The sequence below is a fragment of the Stegodyphus dumicola genome, chromosome 6 (assembly GCF_044657685.1).
Source record: "Stegodyphus dumicola isolate Sdum_Otavi_A_Nest chromosome 6, ASM4465768v1".
In the NCBI taxonomy this organism is placed as follows: domain Eukaryota; kingdom Metazoa; phylum Arthropoda; class Arachnida; order Araneae; family Eresidae; genus Stegodyphus; species Stegodyphus dumicola.
Window position 1 is genome coordinate 222,376,165 of NC_140773.1, and position 15,173 is coordinate 222,391,337.

The 15,173-nt window shown below is 30.4% G+C and overlaps 1 protein-coding gene across 1 annotated transcript in view; it reads right to left on the minus strand.

Annotated features, from left to right (window-relative positions):
• The window catches only part of Pex23 (tectonin beta-propeller repeat-containing peroxin 23), a 92,751-nt gene that overhangs the window by 36,774 nt on the left and 40,804 nt on the right, over positions 1 to 15,173 (minus strand). Inside the window, exons 9-12 of the mRNA XM_035355345.2 lie at positions 14,047 to 14,168; positions 13,760 to 13,888; positions 9,653 to 9,799; positions 7,530 to 7,672 (exon numbers count right to left, since the gene is read on the minus strand). Coding sequence (XP_035211236.2) covers positions 7,530 to 7,672; positions 9,653 to 9,799; positions 13,760 to 13,888; positions 14,047 to 14,168 — 541 coding nt within the window. The remainder of the gene's footprint in view (positions 1 to 7,529; positions 7,673 to 9,652; positions 9,800 to 13,759; positions 13,889 to 14,046; positions 14,169 to 15,173) is intronic.

Below are 15,173 nucleotides of genomic sequence, written 5' to 3' on the forward strand. Positions count from 1 at the left end.
GATGTTTTAAAAAGAGTAATAGAAATGGATGTAGTATTTAATAAGAAATAAAAATAAGTTCCTGTAAAAAGATACTAGTATCTCATTAATTCTTTTAGAGTTGATCGATTTATTAGCATGTCTATGCTTTAAGTTGCTGCCATTTCCAGGCTCATATTGCTCTATTTTCAATTAGAATTATTTTTTATCTTGATTTTCTGTCTCTGACAGCAGGTATTTTGTCTTCTTATTGCTTTGTATTCCTTACTTTTCTATGCGATTTGAAAGTATCATTTATTTTTAAAGAATTCATAACATATTTTGCATTTAAATATATATGAAAAAATAATAAAGCAAACCTAGATTTTCAAAATGGGAAAATGGCTAAGTTTGACTGAGCGGAAAAATAATGATTCGCAGGTGATAGATTCAAGACAATCTACTAGCACTAAGAATATTGAAAAGAAAAATTGTTTATAGAAAATATAATGAAAATTATAAATAACTTTGCTTTATTCATAATAATGATAAATCATTTGGGTTTACTTGAAATGGACCCTCTACCTCAATGTCTTGTTTGCAGTGAACTAGCATCCAAACAAAGTATGAAACCGCCATTTTTTTAAAAGACATTTTGAATCTAAGCATGCCAATATAAAGCATAAATCTGAAGAATATTTTAAGAAGAATTTATCGGAGCTGAAAAATAGTAAACAAGTAATGAAGGGTTTTGTTAAAGTGAAAAAGCTTTGGAAGCCACTTACCTAGTAAGCCCAAGACTTGCCAAAACTGGACAGGCTCGCACTATTGCAGAAAATCTTATGACCAGCAGCTAAAGATATCGCTTTAACATCATTCAACAAAAAATTGGCTAATGAACTTAATAATATCCCATTATCAAATGATACATAAGTCAAGGAATTCAAGAAATGGCAAATTCCATAAAAGACACACTTATTCAAAAAATAAAACACAGTGAGTATTCCGCTTTGCAGTTGGATGAAAGTACTGATATAATGAACTTTGTTCAATTATTAGTTTACGTACGATTCAAAGACGATAAACGAATTGCAGAAGAGTATTTTGTGAATCTCTTCATGATACAACTGCAAACAAAATTTTCAACTGACAGTTTTATGTCTAAGAATGATATTCTTTGGAATAAGTGCATTGCCGAATACAGTGATGGAGCTCGAGCTTTAACAGAAAAACATTCCAGTATTATTTCTCAAATAATGAAAGTTGCACCTGAAACTAAAGTTACACACTGCTCCATTCATTGTGAAGCTTTAGTAGCCAAAACAATCTCCAAAAATCTGAAAATCATTTTCAATCAAGCTGTGAAAATTGTTAATTTTATTAAAAACCAAGCTTTAAATTCAAGAATATTTACTATTTTATGCTAAAAGATGGACAGTAACATGAAACACTTTTGTTATATATTTTGAAGTAATATAGTTATCCAAAGTCAAAGTTTTAAATCGTCTTTTTGAATTTCGATCAGAAATTTGAATTTTCCTCTGCGATTCAAAATTTTAATTGCAAAAATGCTTATTTAATGAATTATGGTTGGCATGTTTTGCATATTTAGCTGATATCTTTGGAAAGTTAAATGGATTAAATTTAGGATTACAAGAACAAATTGTTCATTTGTTTAGCATTAGGGATAAAATAATTGTAAAGATAAAAAAAAAAAAAAAAAAAACTCAAATCAAAGAACTGGATAATAATATTTTAATAATCAAATAACTGGATAATAATAATCAAAGAACTGGATAATAATATTTTAGGCTTTTTACCACTCTCATAAAGTTTTCTAACCAAAAATAATTTGAAAATTAAAGAAGAATTAGGAACCGACAGTAAAAAGCATTGTTTTTCATAGATAAATAATTTCAACATGTATTTTTTGGAGGATTATGATACAGAAAATTGGATTAGAAGTCCAATTTGTTCAAATGTACTTTAAATTTTATCTCACAATGAAAAACAGTCAGCAGAACTTAACAGTTAAATACTTCTCCTCATATGCATTCAAACACGATTCTAAAAATATGTTCTGGCCAGAAGCTGTAAGCTTGAAATTAAAAAGAGATAGAAAAGTAACTTAAAATTTAACTGTTAGATAAATTAGGATAATCCTTATAGTGTAAATGGCAATATATATTTTTTAACTATCTCTATTGAGAAATTGAAAAATAATTATTGTAAAATGTAGTGGTGGTACTAAAGTTTTTCAATTTTTGTTTAGATGGTGCGCGTAGTCAAAATGTTGAGAACTGCTGTTCTATGTCAAAGTCAACTTCAATAGGTGATGCTCAACGAATATTTAAATAATTAAGACACAATAACACGCCGAATAAATACTAATTCAGAAGATAAACAACAAAAATCAGCGTTTTGTAAATATAACGCTGATTTTTGTTGTTTGTCTTCTGAATTAGAATATTTAAATGTTTAAAAACAACATAAATTTCTCCTAACTTGTTTTAAAAAAAATATTTTCCTCCACGCTTGACTTTATATATATATATATATATAATTAAAGAAAGGAGAACAAACTAAAAAAGGCCTTTGTTGTCAAGAATTTTGCACATTGAGCTGCAAAAATTAGAAAACAAGGTAAAAAGAATATTCTTAATGCTTCCACTAAAAAGTTGCTTTGACACTGTGGTTCTGGTGAAAAAATTTTTAACATAAGTAATATAAAGTGCAATGAAAAGTGTAAATACTAAATAAACAATATTATCACTAGAAAATTTACAAATAAAAAGCGTATTAAAAACTCAAATCTAATTGGAAGTAACATGTTGATCAATGTAAGGCAAGCTTTAAACAATAGAATAAAAGTGTGACATAAGACTTAAGCAAAAATACAAAAACAAACAAGCAGTAAATGGTAAATTAGCCCAATTCGAATCTCATTATTGACTCTTCAGGGAAAATTTATAATAATTTTCGAATCCACCTAATTCCATATCACGTTTCGTCAAAATAGACAATTGAAACTGTACACGAAACTTCTTGAAAATTAACTGAAAAAAGTTAGTCAAAAATTTTAGTCTCAATTCTCTGTTTCACTTTCCAACGCGTCCGTTTGAAAATGCAAATGAAAAAACACATTAATGGTGCAATATATATATATATATATAATCTGAAACTCTCAGTGGAGATAACAGTGAATTGCTTGAAAGTAAATCTTCAAGTAAGGATTCAGTGGCGCAGCTAGGATTCCAGCGCTCGAGGACAACTGAAGAATTTGCGCCCCTTTCTGTGTGCCAAGAATGAAAAACATTTCATTAAAAAATTCCGTAGCATCAATTTGGCGCCGCCTGGATGCTGCGCCCAGGGACAGTTGTCCCCCCTTGCCCCAACCTAGCTACGCCACTGTAAGGATTTAAATATTTAAAACTGAATAGTATAAATTTAATAAATCTCTGCAATTTGGAAAACTGCTTTATTAATAAAAAAAACTTTTTTAACTAAATTTAATTTTGATTTATTTAGGTGTACATAATTACTTCAGAAAAATCCACATGCTGCCAAGCCATAATTTAAATTTGAATTCCTTCTCAAATTAAAGCAGCAACCAGTGGTCAGATAGTGGAAGACAGTAAAACCAGATAATGGAATACTAATTAACCTGACAGATCACAGCTCACTTGCATAACTGCTTCCCCCCCCCACACACTAAATATACATTTACTGAAATATGAGAAAGAAACATTTGCTTTTGTTTATTGTATACTATTTCAGCAAAGATTACATACAGAACACACACACAAAATAAATAAATAAATAAATAAATAAAACATTTTGATGCTGGGAGAGAAGTGAGAGAGTCTCTGAGCGTGAAGGTGCTCTGTCCCCTCGCTCTTGCATTTGGATTACTTAGCGTTTTACTATTTGATTTTACTTGTACCAAAAAAAAAAAAAAAAAAAAAGGTTGGCATTCGTTGAACTATGTACATTCAAATAACAGAGCTACTTAAGTCAGATGAAAAGAATAACTGGCATGTTGTTTAACAACTCATAAAACCAATGAGCTATGCAATAATGTGATGGAGAAAAGCACCAGGAGAAAATGGATGCAGACATTCGGGCACCTTGACGACATCTGAATGCACAGGCGATATGGGTGACTTCACTGTGAAAGGATTAAAACAGAATTTCAAATTTTTTTATGGGGGGGATCAGGGGACAGGGATGCCATTATAGTATCTTACAAGTAGTATTTCCAAGTCATAAAATTTCAGAAGTGTTGCTATTACACAAGATACAAGACGTTTATATTTCACATGGCCTGGCAAATAGCCACTTCTAAGCACATTACCCTTCATGGCATAAGATCTTCAATTATCCTTAAAATTATAACTATAGTTGCTTATTTATAAGCAATTTAATTATACTATAGTTTCTACTTTTTAATTACTTAAATTGTTATACATTGTTTTACTTTTGAAAAAAAAATGTCTAAAAAAGATATAACACTTATAATTACTCAATGAGGATTTTCCCTTGAGGTTATTAATTACACGATTAAATATCAATCTAGGCATTTTATGAAAGCAGTAGATGCTTTAAATTGCTTTCCTGTTATGTTAATTTTTATGACAATGTGACTTAAAAGACTATTAATACACAAATGAACCACGAATTCATCATTGGAATCAAGCAAGCTTAAGGAAAAACCCATTTAAATCTACACTGTAAAGAACAGTATTCTATATAACAGTTAAAGTCAGGAATTGTTAGTTGTGCTTCATTTCTCTGCTTCTAAAATGGAAATCATTATTAAATGTGATTATTATATTCCTAATTTGTCTACAGTTGTTCAAAAAATCATTTTGAACTGCATCCCTTGCATTCTCTCTTCCAAAAAATCTGGTATGGCAGAAGGTTTTCTTCACCCAATTCCAAAAGGCAATTTACAACTTGAATACTTATGATACAGACTTTTTGGGACTAGTGCCAACAATCACAAATATACAGCTGTCCACGGTTTCTCAGAGTTTCTTTGGCTTTATTTTGCTAAATCAGCTGTATCTACTAAATCTGATAAATCAACAACAATACAGAACCTGCCAAATATTTAAACACATTGCTCCTATTAAAAAAACCATAAGTAGCACAATATCTCAAACCACTACCTTCATACCATTTGCATTACTTTTTGGCATAAAAATTAAAAATAAAGAAAATATAAAAATTAAAGAACTAAATAAAGAGAAGCATTCTTCCAGTCCATTTGACGAAAAATAAAAATTAAAATTAAACAATAAAAGAAGAAGAAGAAGACAAGAATGATTGGAAGATGAAGTGAAAAATAGCATCCTCAATATTCCACAAGAAAACAGATGACACTATAACAAACACCATAAGCAATCAATTATACAGCAAGTTCTTGATATAGCAGCTCTTCAAATAAACCCTACTTGGAACTAGAATGAAACTTTATCAAAAATTTTTTAGACCCTATGAAATCACAAGGGCTAAGCAAATATCCATTATGAAGTAAAGAATGTTGAATACAGCTGCTGACATAATGAAACCATGAATTTTTCCAAGCTTACTTTTTCTTTACTTGGAACTATTACAGCTAAAATAGACTCAGAACATTTTAAAGCCTCTGTTTTCTGATGCATATGCCTTTCTTTATATGATTTATTATTATTTTCTATTAACTTATTTCTTTTAATTGATACAAAAGTTTTCCTTCTCTTTCCATACACTTTTTCTACACACATAAGATTTATCAAGATATTTTTTTTTTTCCCTTTCTTTCCATTGCAAAGTTTTTTTTGGACACACTCCTTAAGACTTATTAGTATTTAAGATGCTGAAGAAAAGACGTTTTTCTCTTTTTCCTAGGGAGCTCATAAAGACAATCTAGCGAGAGAGAAAGAAGAATGATATTTCCTTTTTTTTTTTTTTTTTCTTTTGAATTATTTTAGATTTTCCTAAAATTTTATATTGTTAGGAGAACCTATCTATCATGATGTCCGAGCATGTTTCCAGGATTCCTGCAACTCAACATAGTTCTGCACTAAAAAAGAAGAAAACAGAATTTTGAGAGAGCAGATGATACAATTAGGATAAATGACAAACTAACTGAAAGACTTTCTTCCCCTCCTTTTTTTCTTTTTCTTTTTTATTAACAAACTAGTTAAATTTAATAATTTTGCAAAATAATAATAATAATAAAAACACAGTTTGATAATTTGCTTATGTACCAAAATTAGAATGCATGACAGTTTCACATCAGCCAAAAATATTAGAAAAAATGTGCAAAACCATTTTAATTTTTCAAATATTTGCATTTAATAGCAATTACAAATTTTTATTTACCATAAAATTACATTAAACAAAGATTACACGTTATTGTAACAGAACAGAAAATATAGAAAAAAATTATTTCACTTCATACTAATTTCAGTAAATATCTAATCTTTAAAATGCATTCCAAACACACATATCTTAATGAATATACATCATGATTTAATTGAAATATGAAAACTCTTTAAACAAAGCTTCCTTAGTTCTAAGATTTCTGCTTAATTGAATGATATTAGTTCACATTAACCTTCCAGCATGCGAATATGTGCAAAATTTATGACAAATTCAGTTTTTAATGCACATTTTTTGCATATCGAAGCTGAGACGTCTGAAGGTCATTTCTATTCCTCCTTTCTACCCTTTCCCACATCATGGAATGTGCCAACAGGAAGTCATTTGACCTTTTTTTTTCATTGTTTTTGTGCTACGTGGCTATTTTTTCGTTAAAGTTACGACACGCGTGGTCGTGCGGGAACATTCGGAAAATATTTTTTCCTCAAATATTTTGTAATTTTGTGTTATTAATTGCCGTGTATTATTTTAATTTGAATACGTTTGGCTCTGTAAATGTTATATCGGTTTCCATGGCCAAAAAATATGTGCAACCAGCTGATTTTGCTCGCATTCTTCAAGAATTATCTGATGAAGAAAAGGAAGATTAGGAAACTTTTCGATGGAAAGAACAATTTCCATTACTTATTTTCTTTTATTTCTATATTTTAGAAACAAATAAAAACATTAAAGCTAGTTTAAAGTGCGTTTTTGTAACCAGTAAGAAGTGAATTTCCTTGAAAAAGTAAGTAATGCTAAACTTACGTTTTTTCCTACCAAGGTGATTTCCTTTTTTATTGTCTATACTTGTCTTTGATGAATATTAAAATTAGGTTCGATTTTAAAATATAATTATTAAATAATAAATTCAAAATTTTCTATAATGAAATACATTACTGCATTTCCATCTCACTAACATAAGAACTTAAAAATAATTTACTTATATTTGAATGTGATATCATTTGTACTTTGAAATAATAATAAGAATATTTTATTTCTTAACAAATTTTATTATCAATATTCACTCATTTCTGTTGTTTTTCGTGGCAAAAACAGTAAAATAAGGAACGTCCATAAAAAATACGATGCGCGCGTGCTGGAAGATTAAAAAAAAAAAAAAAACTGCAAGTGGAAACAAAACCAAAAAAGGGGAGAGGACTTACATAGCTATTGGCTTTTCCATGTCAGCAGAATTGGCACAGTAAACATATACATCACCAGTGACTGTAAGTGACCATATGGATTTTTTATCAGGGATCCATGGTAAACTGTTCACATTACGACAGGATGCATTTAAGGTAGATAACTAAAAAATATATGTATATAATATTCGATGCATGATAGAATGAATGATAGAAATGATAGAATGCAATACAGTGAGTAAAGTCAAAAGTTGTTAATTCGGACACCCATAATGCAGAATGATCTATAATCCAGACCTCAAAGCTAAAAACTTTCTGCGCATGCGCCGCGTTGACACATGCGCATAGGCGTTGCATGCGTGTAAGACCTCTTACGACTGCACATTTGCGTGTGCGCAAGCGCAGAATACGTTTTCGCGTGCACGTTTTATGTATAACGGACGGTATAATCTAAAATTATCTATTTCAGTTAATGTTGATGATTGCGTTCTTCCTTAATCTTCGAATTGGATCCGGCTTATTATTTTTTGCAGACTGTAAGAGCAATTTTCTAAAAGTAAACTTGAACTTTTGATTATGTCAAATAGAATTTCCGAATCTATATTTACTAATTTGTAAAGGATCTACAAAGCGAAAGTATGTTTCGATGTCCATCAAACAAAAAGTCGAATTGCTGCAAAAAATGGATAAAGACATGAAGAATGTGACAGAGAGGTTAGTGAAAACGAAAAAATTTCGATTGACAAGTTAGTCAGTATTCTGGGCACAGCAATTAACGGGACTTGAACAGCGGAACTTTGTAACTGAACAAAAAATTATGTCTGTTTATAGAATTAAAGAGAAAGTATTATCACATAAAACGAAGCAACTTAAACAACTTACATTGAAAGAAAAGTTTAATAAAGTAAACAAATAAATATTAAGCTTTTTTTTGTAAATTTTGATACCCTTTAGATCATAATTGTTCTTTATTTCATAAATTACGGTTTCATATTTTTAATTTTAGAATTTCTGCATGCCATCTTACGCGATTTAAACTGATGATCTATAATCCGGAAAAATCGATAATCCGGAATCGCCGAAGTTCCAACGAGTCCGGATTAATGACTTTTGACTGTATATACAATAAAAAGACTCAAATTATTTTAATATATAATATTCTAAACAAATAATAGATTGCAATAGAGTGAGTATATACAATAGAAAAAAACAATGATTATTTTAACACTATTAAATTTAATTTCTAAATACACGTTTTATGAAACCAATAATTGGAAATGATTTACTTCACAGTTTCTAAGTTTGCTTACTAATCCGTAAGTAAACTGTAGAGTTTGGTCTTCTCAGATAGCATAAAATTAGACCAAAACTCCAAAATACAATCTGTGAATTATCACTATGTCTTGTAAGTATCAGAGAGACAGAGAAAGAGCATAAAAGACCCTTTTATTAACTCAGATAAAGTTTAATAGTTGACACCAACTCATGCTTACAGAAACCAACAATAAAGGCCTAAATTAAAGACAACGGATGAACTAAAACTAATTATAACCCAACAGTTTCACAATGCCCATATCGCGCTGCTGGCTCTGAAGTTGTTGTAAACAAGCTTAATAGCAAGAATAACTCAAGCCTGCAAAATACTAATCATGAGAGTATCAAATTTAGCAACATGGCCTTCAAGCAGGCAGAACACACTCTGATTTTACACTCTAAAACCTTCCTTTAAATACTCTCCATTTTCTACGTCATTTGAATATTGTGTGAGCTAAAAATTTACATTACAGTATGGAAATAGAAACGAGATCGATAGAAGATCATATTAACATAAAATAAATAAAATAACTGGTTAGAAATTTGAATGATACTTTACAAAATAATGCAAAGCAAATGATAGAATAATAGAGCAAATTGTGAAGTAAACAATAGAATGCAACAGAGAAAGTATATACAATAAAAAAGATAATGAATATTTAAATATCATTATATTTAATCTCAAACACATTATAATAACTGGAAATGAGAAGTTTACTTCTCAGTTTCTACATTTATAACATTTTTATAAACCTTTCATCAATTATTCAATTTATACATTCCCCAACTAAATACTGATTAATTAAATAAACTGCATCTGAATAGCTTACCCATTCTTCTAAATCATCATTAGAAGTAAAAGAAAATTTGTATGGTGAACCTTTGCTAGTTCTTTTGGCTGTATGAATTGCTAAAACATTTTTATTCCAATCAGGAAGGCACGCTACACATGTGATATGGGTTAACTGAATCACAACCTAATTAAATGAAATTTCCTATAAATACACGTAAATATAAATGAGAAGTAAGAACAGAGATTAACTGTTGGTAACTGAAATCAAATAATTATGTTTATCAGAGCAGAAGAAAAAAATCATCAAATTCATCAAAAAAATATGAAAATTATTATTAATTTACATAAAATAATTAAATTTATTTTAACAGAATAGAAAGTTTTTAATTCGTTTAGAGCTGTAAAACAAACAGGTCTTTACTACACTTTCAAGATCTTCATGGGGGAAAATATACTGTTTTTAATTTTTAACAACAGTTAAGTATTGCCATTGTTTTTATACCCACATATTTTAAGTTATGTTCATCAAATATTTCAACAACCATATTAATAGGGATACTTGTAACTTACTTGATAACTATCCATGCTTAGATTAAAATACCGCCTGTGACTTGTGCAAATGCTTCACAACCCTAGAAACTATACTAGACTTTTCAACAAAGAAGAGATTTTTATTACTTTGTCTTCTTTTTTATAGTTTATGTTCACTCTCCCTCTTTTAGGAAGGCTAAGAGAAGGTATTTTCTCCCTCCTTTTCCCATGCCTTCATAGTGTAATTGGAAGCATACTTGACATGTATTTGAGAGGTCCAGGGTTCGAGTCCCAGAAAAGGCACTGCATATTTTTCACCTCTCCAGCTTCAAAATAACATACAGTGGCACTTGGCCTAAAAGGTGGTGGACGATAATTCGTCATCACCCAGATTTGATGATTGAGTCCCCTCATCTCCAGTCACTCTTTAAAAGAGGGAGTATGTAAGGTATTTTCTCCCTCCTTTGTACGTGCCTTCATGGTGTAACTGGAAGCACACTCGACGTGTATTCGAGAGGTCCAGGGGTTTGAGTTCTGACGAGGGCACTGTACACTTTTTCTGTCTCCTTCAAAAAAACCTAATGACTCTACAAGGTAAGAATGACTTTTTTTAATTTCAATGTTGAAGTGTCAATTATAATCCTAGAGTAGCATCTACAGGTAAAGAGTGTGGGGTTCAGCAAAACGAAGGAATAAGCAACGATATAGTACAGCTTGCCTTTCTACTTGTCAGAATTCATATGGAGGCAGAGGTAAGTTACAGCAAACAGTAATCTGTAGAACGTCATTCTGAATATGACTGCCAAATAAAACCTGCCAGAAAAAAAAAAAAAAAAAAAAAAAAAAAAAAAAAAAAAAAACACTGCAGTTTGATATTGGCAGATTGTTCACAGTATATCATGGGGCTCTACATAACAAAAAAAAAAAAAAAAAAAAAAAAAAACTGATTAGCCTTCACAGAAACTGGTTCTTATGTTAGCTGAAATGCAGTCTAAATATAGAATGAGTAGATAGAGAAGATCAAAGATCCCAGTAGCCTCATCATACTGCTGAATGAGAGCTTGTTTACACAGCTGCTACAGATTTCATGAGCTGAAACTCAAGAATTAGAGTTAATTGCAAAGACACTAGCTTCTGCACATATAATTTGATATCTGCATCAGCATCAGGGAATATCTGCAAGGCACTAATTGTTTTGTCTACTTTTTACAGTAAATTATGGATGTGTGTCAGAGCAGTAGTAGTTATAACATCATAAATGAATAAAAAATGGTATGACATGTTTTGAGATAAATTCTGCTTTTTTCTGCAGCATCAAGATGATTGCATCTGCGTCTGACAGCATTATGATAACAGATTGAATGACTTCTATGTTTACATGACCATATTGGTCAAGTACCTGACATGAATTACCAAAGATTTCCATTCACATTTGCACATTGTTAGCAATCTTCATACAGTCAATAGCCTCTGTTATATCTCAGAGACACTGGGGGCCTATGGTTGTATCTTATCTTTAGAGCCTATCTGGACCAATTACCAATAAAATAACAGATGACCTCATGTCCAACACAACATTCAATAATTCTTAGATTGACATAATGGTTCAATTTTCTCAAAACATAGTGGGTTTTCCCCCCTTCAAGTCTTATGCATCTGATAAACATTGAAGGTGACATATATTTCACAATAATTGCCCAGTTTTTCTCTCTATTTATGCGAGACTTGACATGAAGTTGAAAACATTCTTACACCACCCTTAAATTTTTCATGAAGGTATTCCTCTCCTAAAGCATATATCTCTTGCATGCTCCATCTTCAAATAATTAAACTTAATCTTGATTAATTGTCATATTTATGCATATTATTTGTGATAAATGTGCCATTATGTGATTATTTCCTATTGAACATATTTAGTCCAGATTGTACAATGACTGATATATCACAGATAAGATGTAACAGATGAACTTTGAGAGTCCGATAAAACTACACAAATCAAAACTAAAGATGTAACTAATGTTTTTTTCTCTCCATGCTGCATTAGATTATAATAGTTATAACTGCTTTAGTTGTCCACAAGATACCAGTTTATTTACATTCTGCAATTTGAACTGGACCATAACTATAATAATTTCTTCCTTACATATCAACACTGTATTTTCGATACCTAAATCAAAAATGAGATGTATTTTTGAAAGAATGGAGTTTATTATTAGTTAAAATTGAATTGGGGGGGGGATGATCAGAATTAGAACTTTTTCAAAGAATATAAAAAATAATCTTGTCTTGGGTAAAAAGAGAATCAATAAATTTGACTTGAATAGTCAATCTTTTAATAAAAATATATACTTTAAGATATTATTTTTAGTGGCAAGATACTCTTTGTGACTTTGAAATTCCTCCCCCCAAACTAGAAACTCACAAGTGAGATTAACAATTCACTCAATGATAGAATATTAGAATACTTAAAAGAATAGCTTTTATGCAAGAAAAGCAACTGGTCAACATTCCATTTAAAAGATTTAATGAGTAAGATCTTTATACAAGGAAACAAATGATATACTTCATATACTTCCAGCAACACCAACAAACAGTCAACAATATCAGGGTTGGACTCAAAATGACTGGGCTTTATGAGATTTTCAGTAATCAACTTTACAGCTATCCCTAATGTATGAAATCTTCTGACTGAGCATATGTTGCTCCACGTATTTCCAAGAAATTTGCTGACCGCGCAAACATCAAGGATGATCTCTAAAGCTTCTCTAAGAAGGTTATATGGTATGATATAATGATTTATATCTAAGATTGAAGATGATAGACACTGATTAGCAAACGTTCAGCATCTGATAATCTCAAAACTGATTATGCAACTGCAGATGACAACACGCAAGTAAATCCTTTAGTATCCATTAAGCAGACTTAATGACTAGTACTTCTATGAGACAGTAAGGATGATCTCCGTCTTGCTGATTCTTAGATACGAAGAGGAGACAAAGATTCAGGAGGTCAAAATGAACCTTTTAAATATGCTATCTGTGGGGGGTTATTTATTTTAGCTAGTCAAGTAATTAGTGATTTTAACTCAACTTTCAGTTTAGTTGCTTATATCTAGGACATTTATTTGGCCTTAAAATGAAAGATAACATCTTTTAAATAACCCCAAATTCCTCTTCACAAAGGCAAGTTATTTCTATGGCACTCTCCACGACTGCTTGCAAAGTGTGTTAACCATTTGAATTTCCCTACAAATATTGCTTTTCAGCTCAGCAAAAGCCCAGAAATCTGGTGAGCTGAAGGACTATATTCATTGGGAAATTCGAATGATAAACAGAATCACTTTGTAAGCAGTTATGGAGGGTGCCACAAAAAGAACTCGCCTTTGTCAAGGGAAAAAGGGGGATCACTTAAAAGATGTTATCTTTTGTGTTTAGGACAAACAAATCTCCAATATGGGTACATTATAATGTTAAAAAGAAAATTATTAAATAATTATAAGTAAATACATTATTTAATTTTTAAATGCTAAACTGACTTTTGGCTCACAATGTATTTTGAATTTAATAACATAAAACACATATAATCATAATAAGGTATCGAAATCCATTTCTACCTGATCCTTTTTGTGATGACAAGTCAAAGTACTTTTATTAACATTTTCACACTGAAGTAATTCCAGCAGACAAGTTACCCAACTATTATTATTATACCAGCGACATGTCACTGTTTTCACCCAGGTACTCTGTAAAAATAAAACCATTCAATAAACTTTTCCTAAGCCATTATACACAAATGATAAATTTAAATAAAAAATTGATCAAAATAATGCATCTAACAAATTTTTTAAATATTTAAATTTAATATTACCAATAAAAATTAAACTAAAAACAATTGCGAAACCTTTTCAACAGCTTTGGGATATGAAGAAAACCGAAGCATTTCCCGAGTATATCTGTCTTTCAGCTGGGAAAGAACATCATTAAACCATGGTTCATCTACAGCACTTTTACAAACAGAACCACCTGAAATAAATTACATATAAAAATAACAGGTAAATAAATGAAGCAGCACACAATCAAACTTTCATAAATGTGATTACAATTCTAATACTATTCTAATACCTTAGATAACTTATTGCAGTTAAAGGTATTCATCACAGAAAATACGATGCAAGTATCTGATTTTATTTTTTAATGCTGAAATAAACCTAAACACATTTTCAGAAGCCATCCAAATGCCAAATATTTTTTTAAAACTATTTACAAGATTGATGATAGATTTTCAGTAAATTTTTACATTTTGTTTTCATAAATTGGAGTTTATGATCATAAACTGTTTGTACCAAAATAGCTTAAAGTAATAGATTTGAAAATAAGCTGAAATGCATTAAAAAGACATAAATGACACTATATCATTAACAACCCCCCCCCCAAAAATTGCATACTAATTCCAGACTACTTTAACATGCATTGTTAATGTTGTAACATGCATTTTAATGTATTAACATAATAATAATCTACAATTACTTTGATTTTCAAAATTAAACGATATTGATAGAAATAAAACTCATTGATAAAACATGAAAAAACTTTTGTACAAACCACTATTTCAGATATACATGATTATGTTCACGAGTCAATTAATCTCAAGGCATTGAATTAAAAGTCAGATGTACAAGAAATCAGATTTTCTGTTTTGCAATAAATCTTTCTTTTATATGGCATATGGCCACTTCTGATGGAAATGCAAAACCTCCCATTTTGATTTCATAAAACTTTGTTCATGAGTGCTAAATTTTCAATAGTTATTAGCAGTTTTGTTGGCAATACACAGAAGAAGTCGTTTGCCTGATTCATTGAGGTGGTGAGCCATTGGATTGATGGAAGTGGGGATGTCCCAAGCTGATGCTGCTAAACATCTCAATGTCTCTCGTAGTCTGGTCCAGTGACTATGGAATCAGTTTGAATCCAAGGATTCTGTGTCTAGAAGACATGTTCCAGACAGACCTAGTGTTACAACACCTGTGG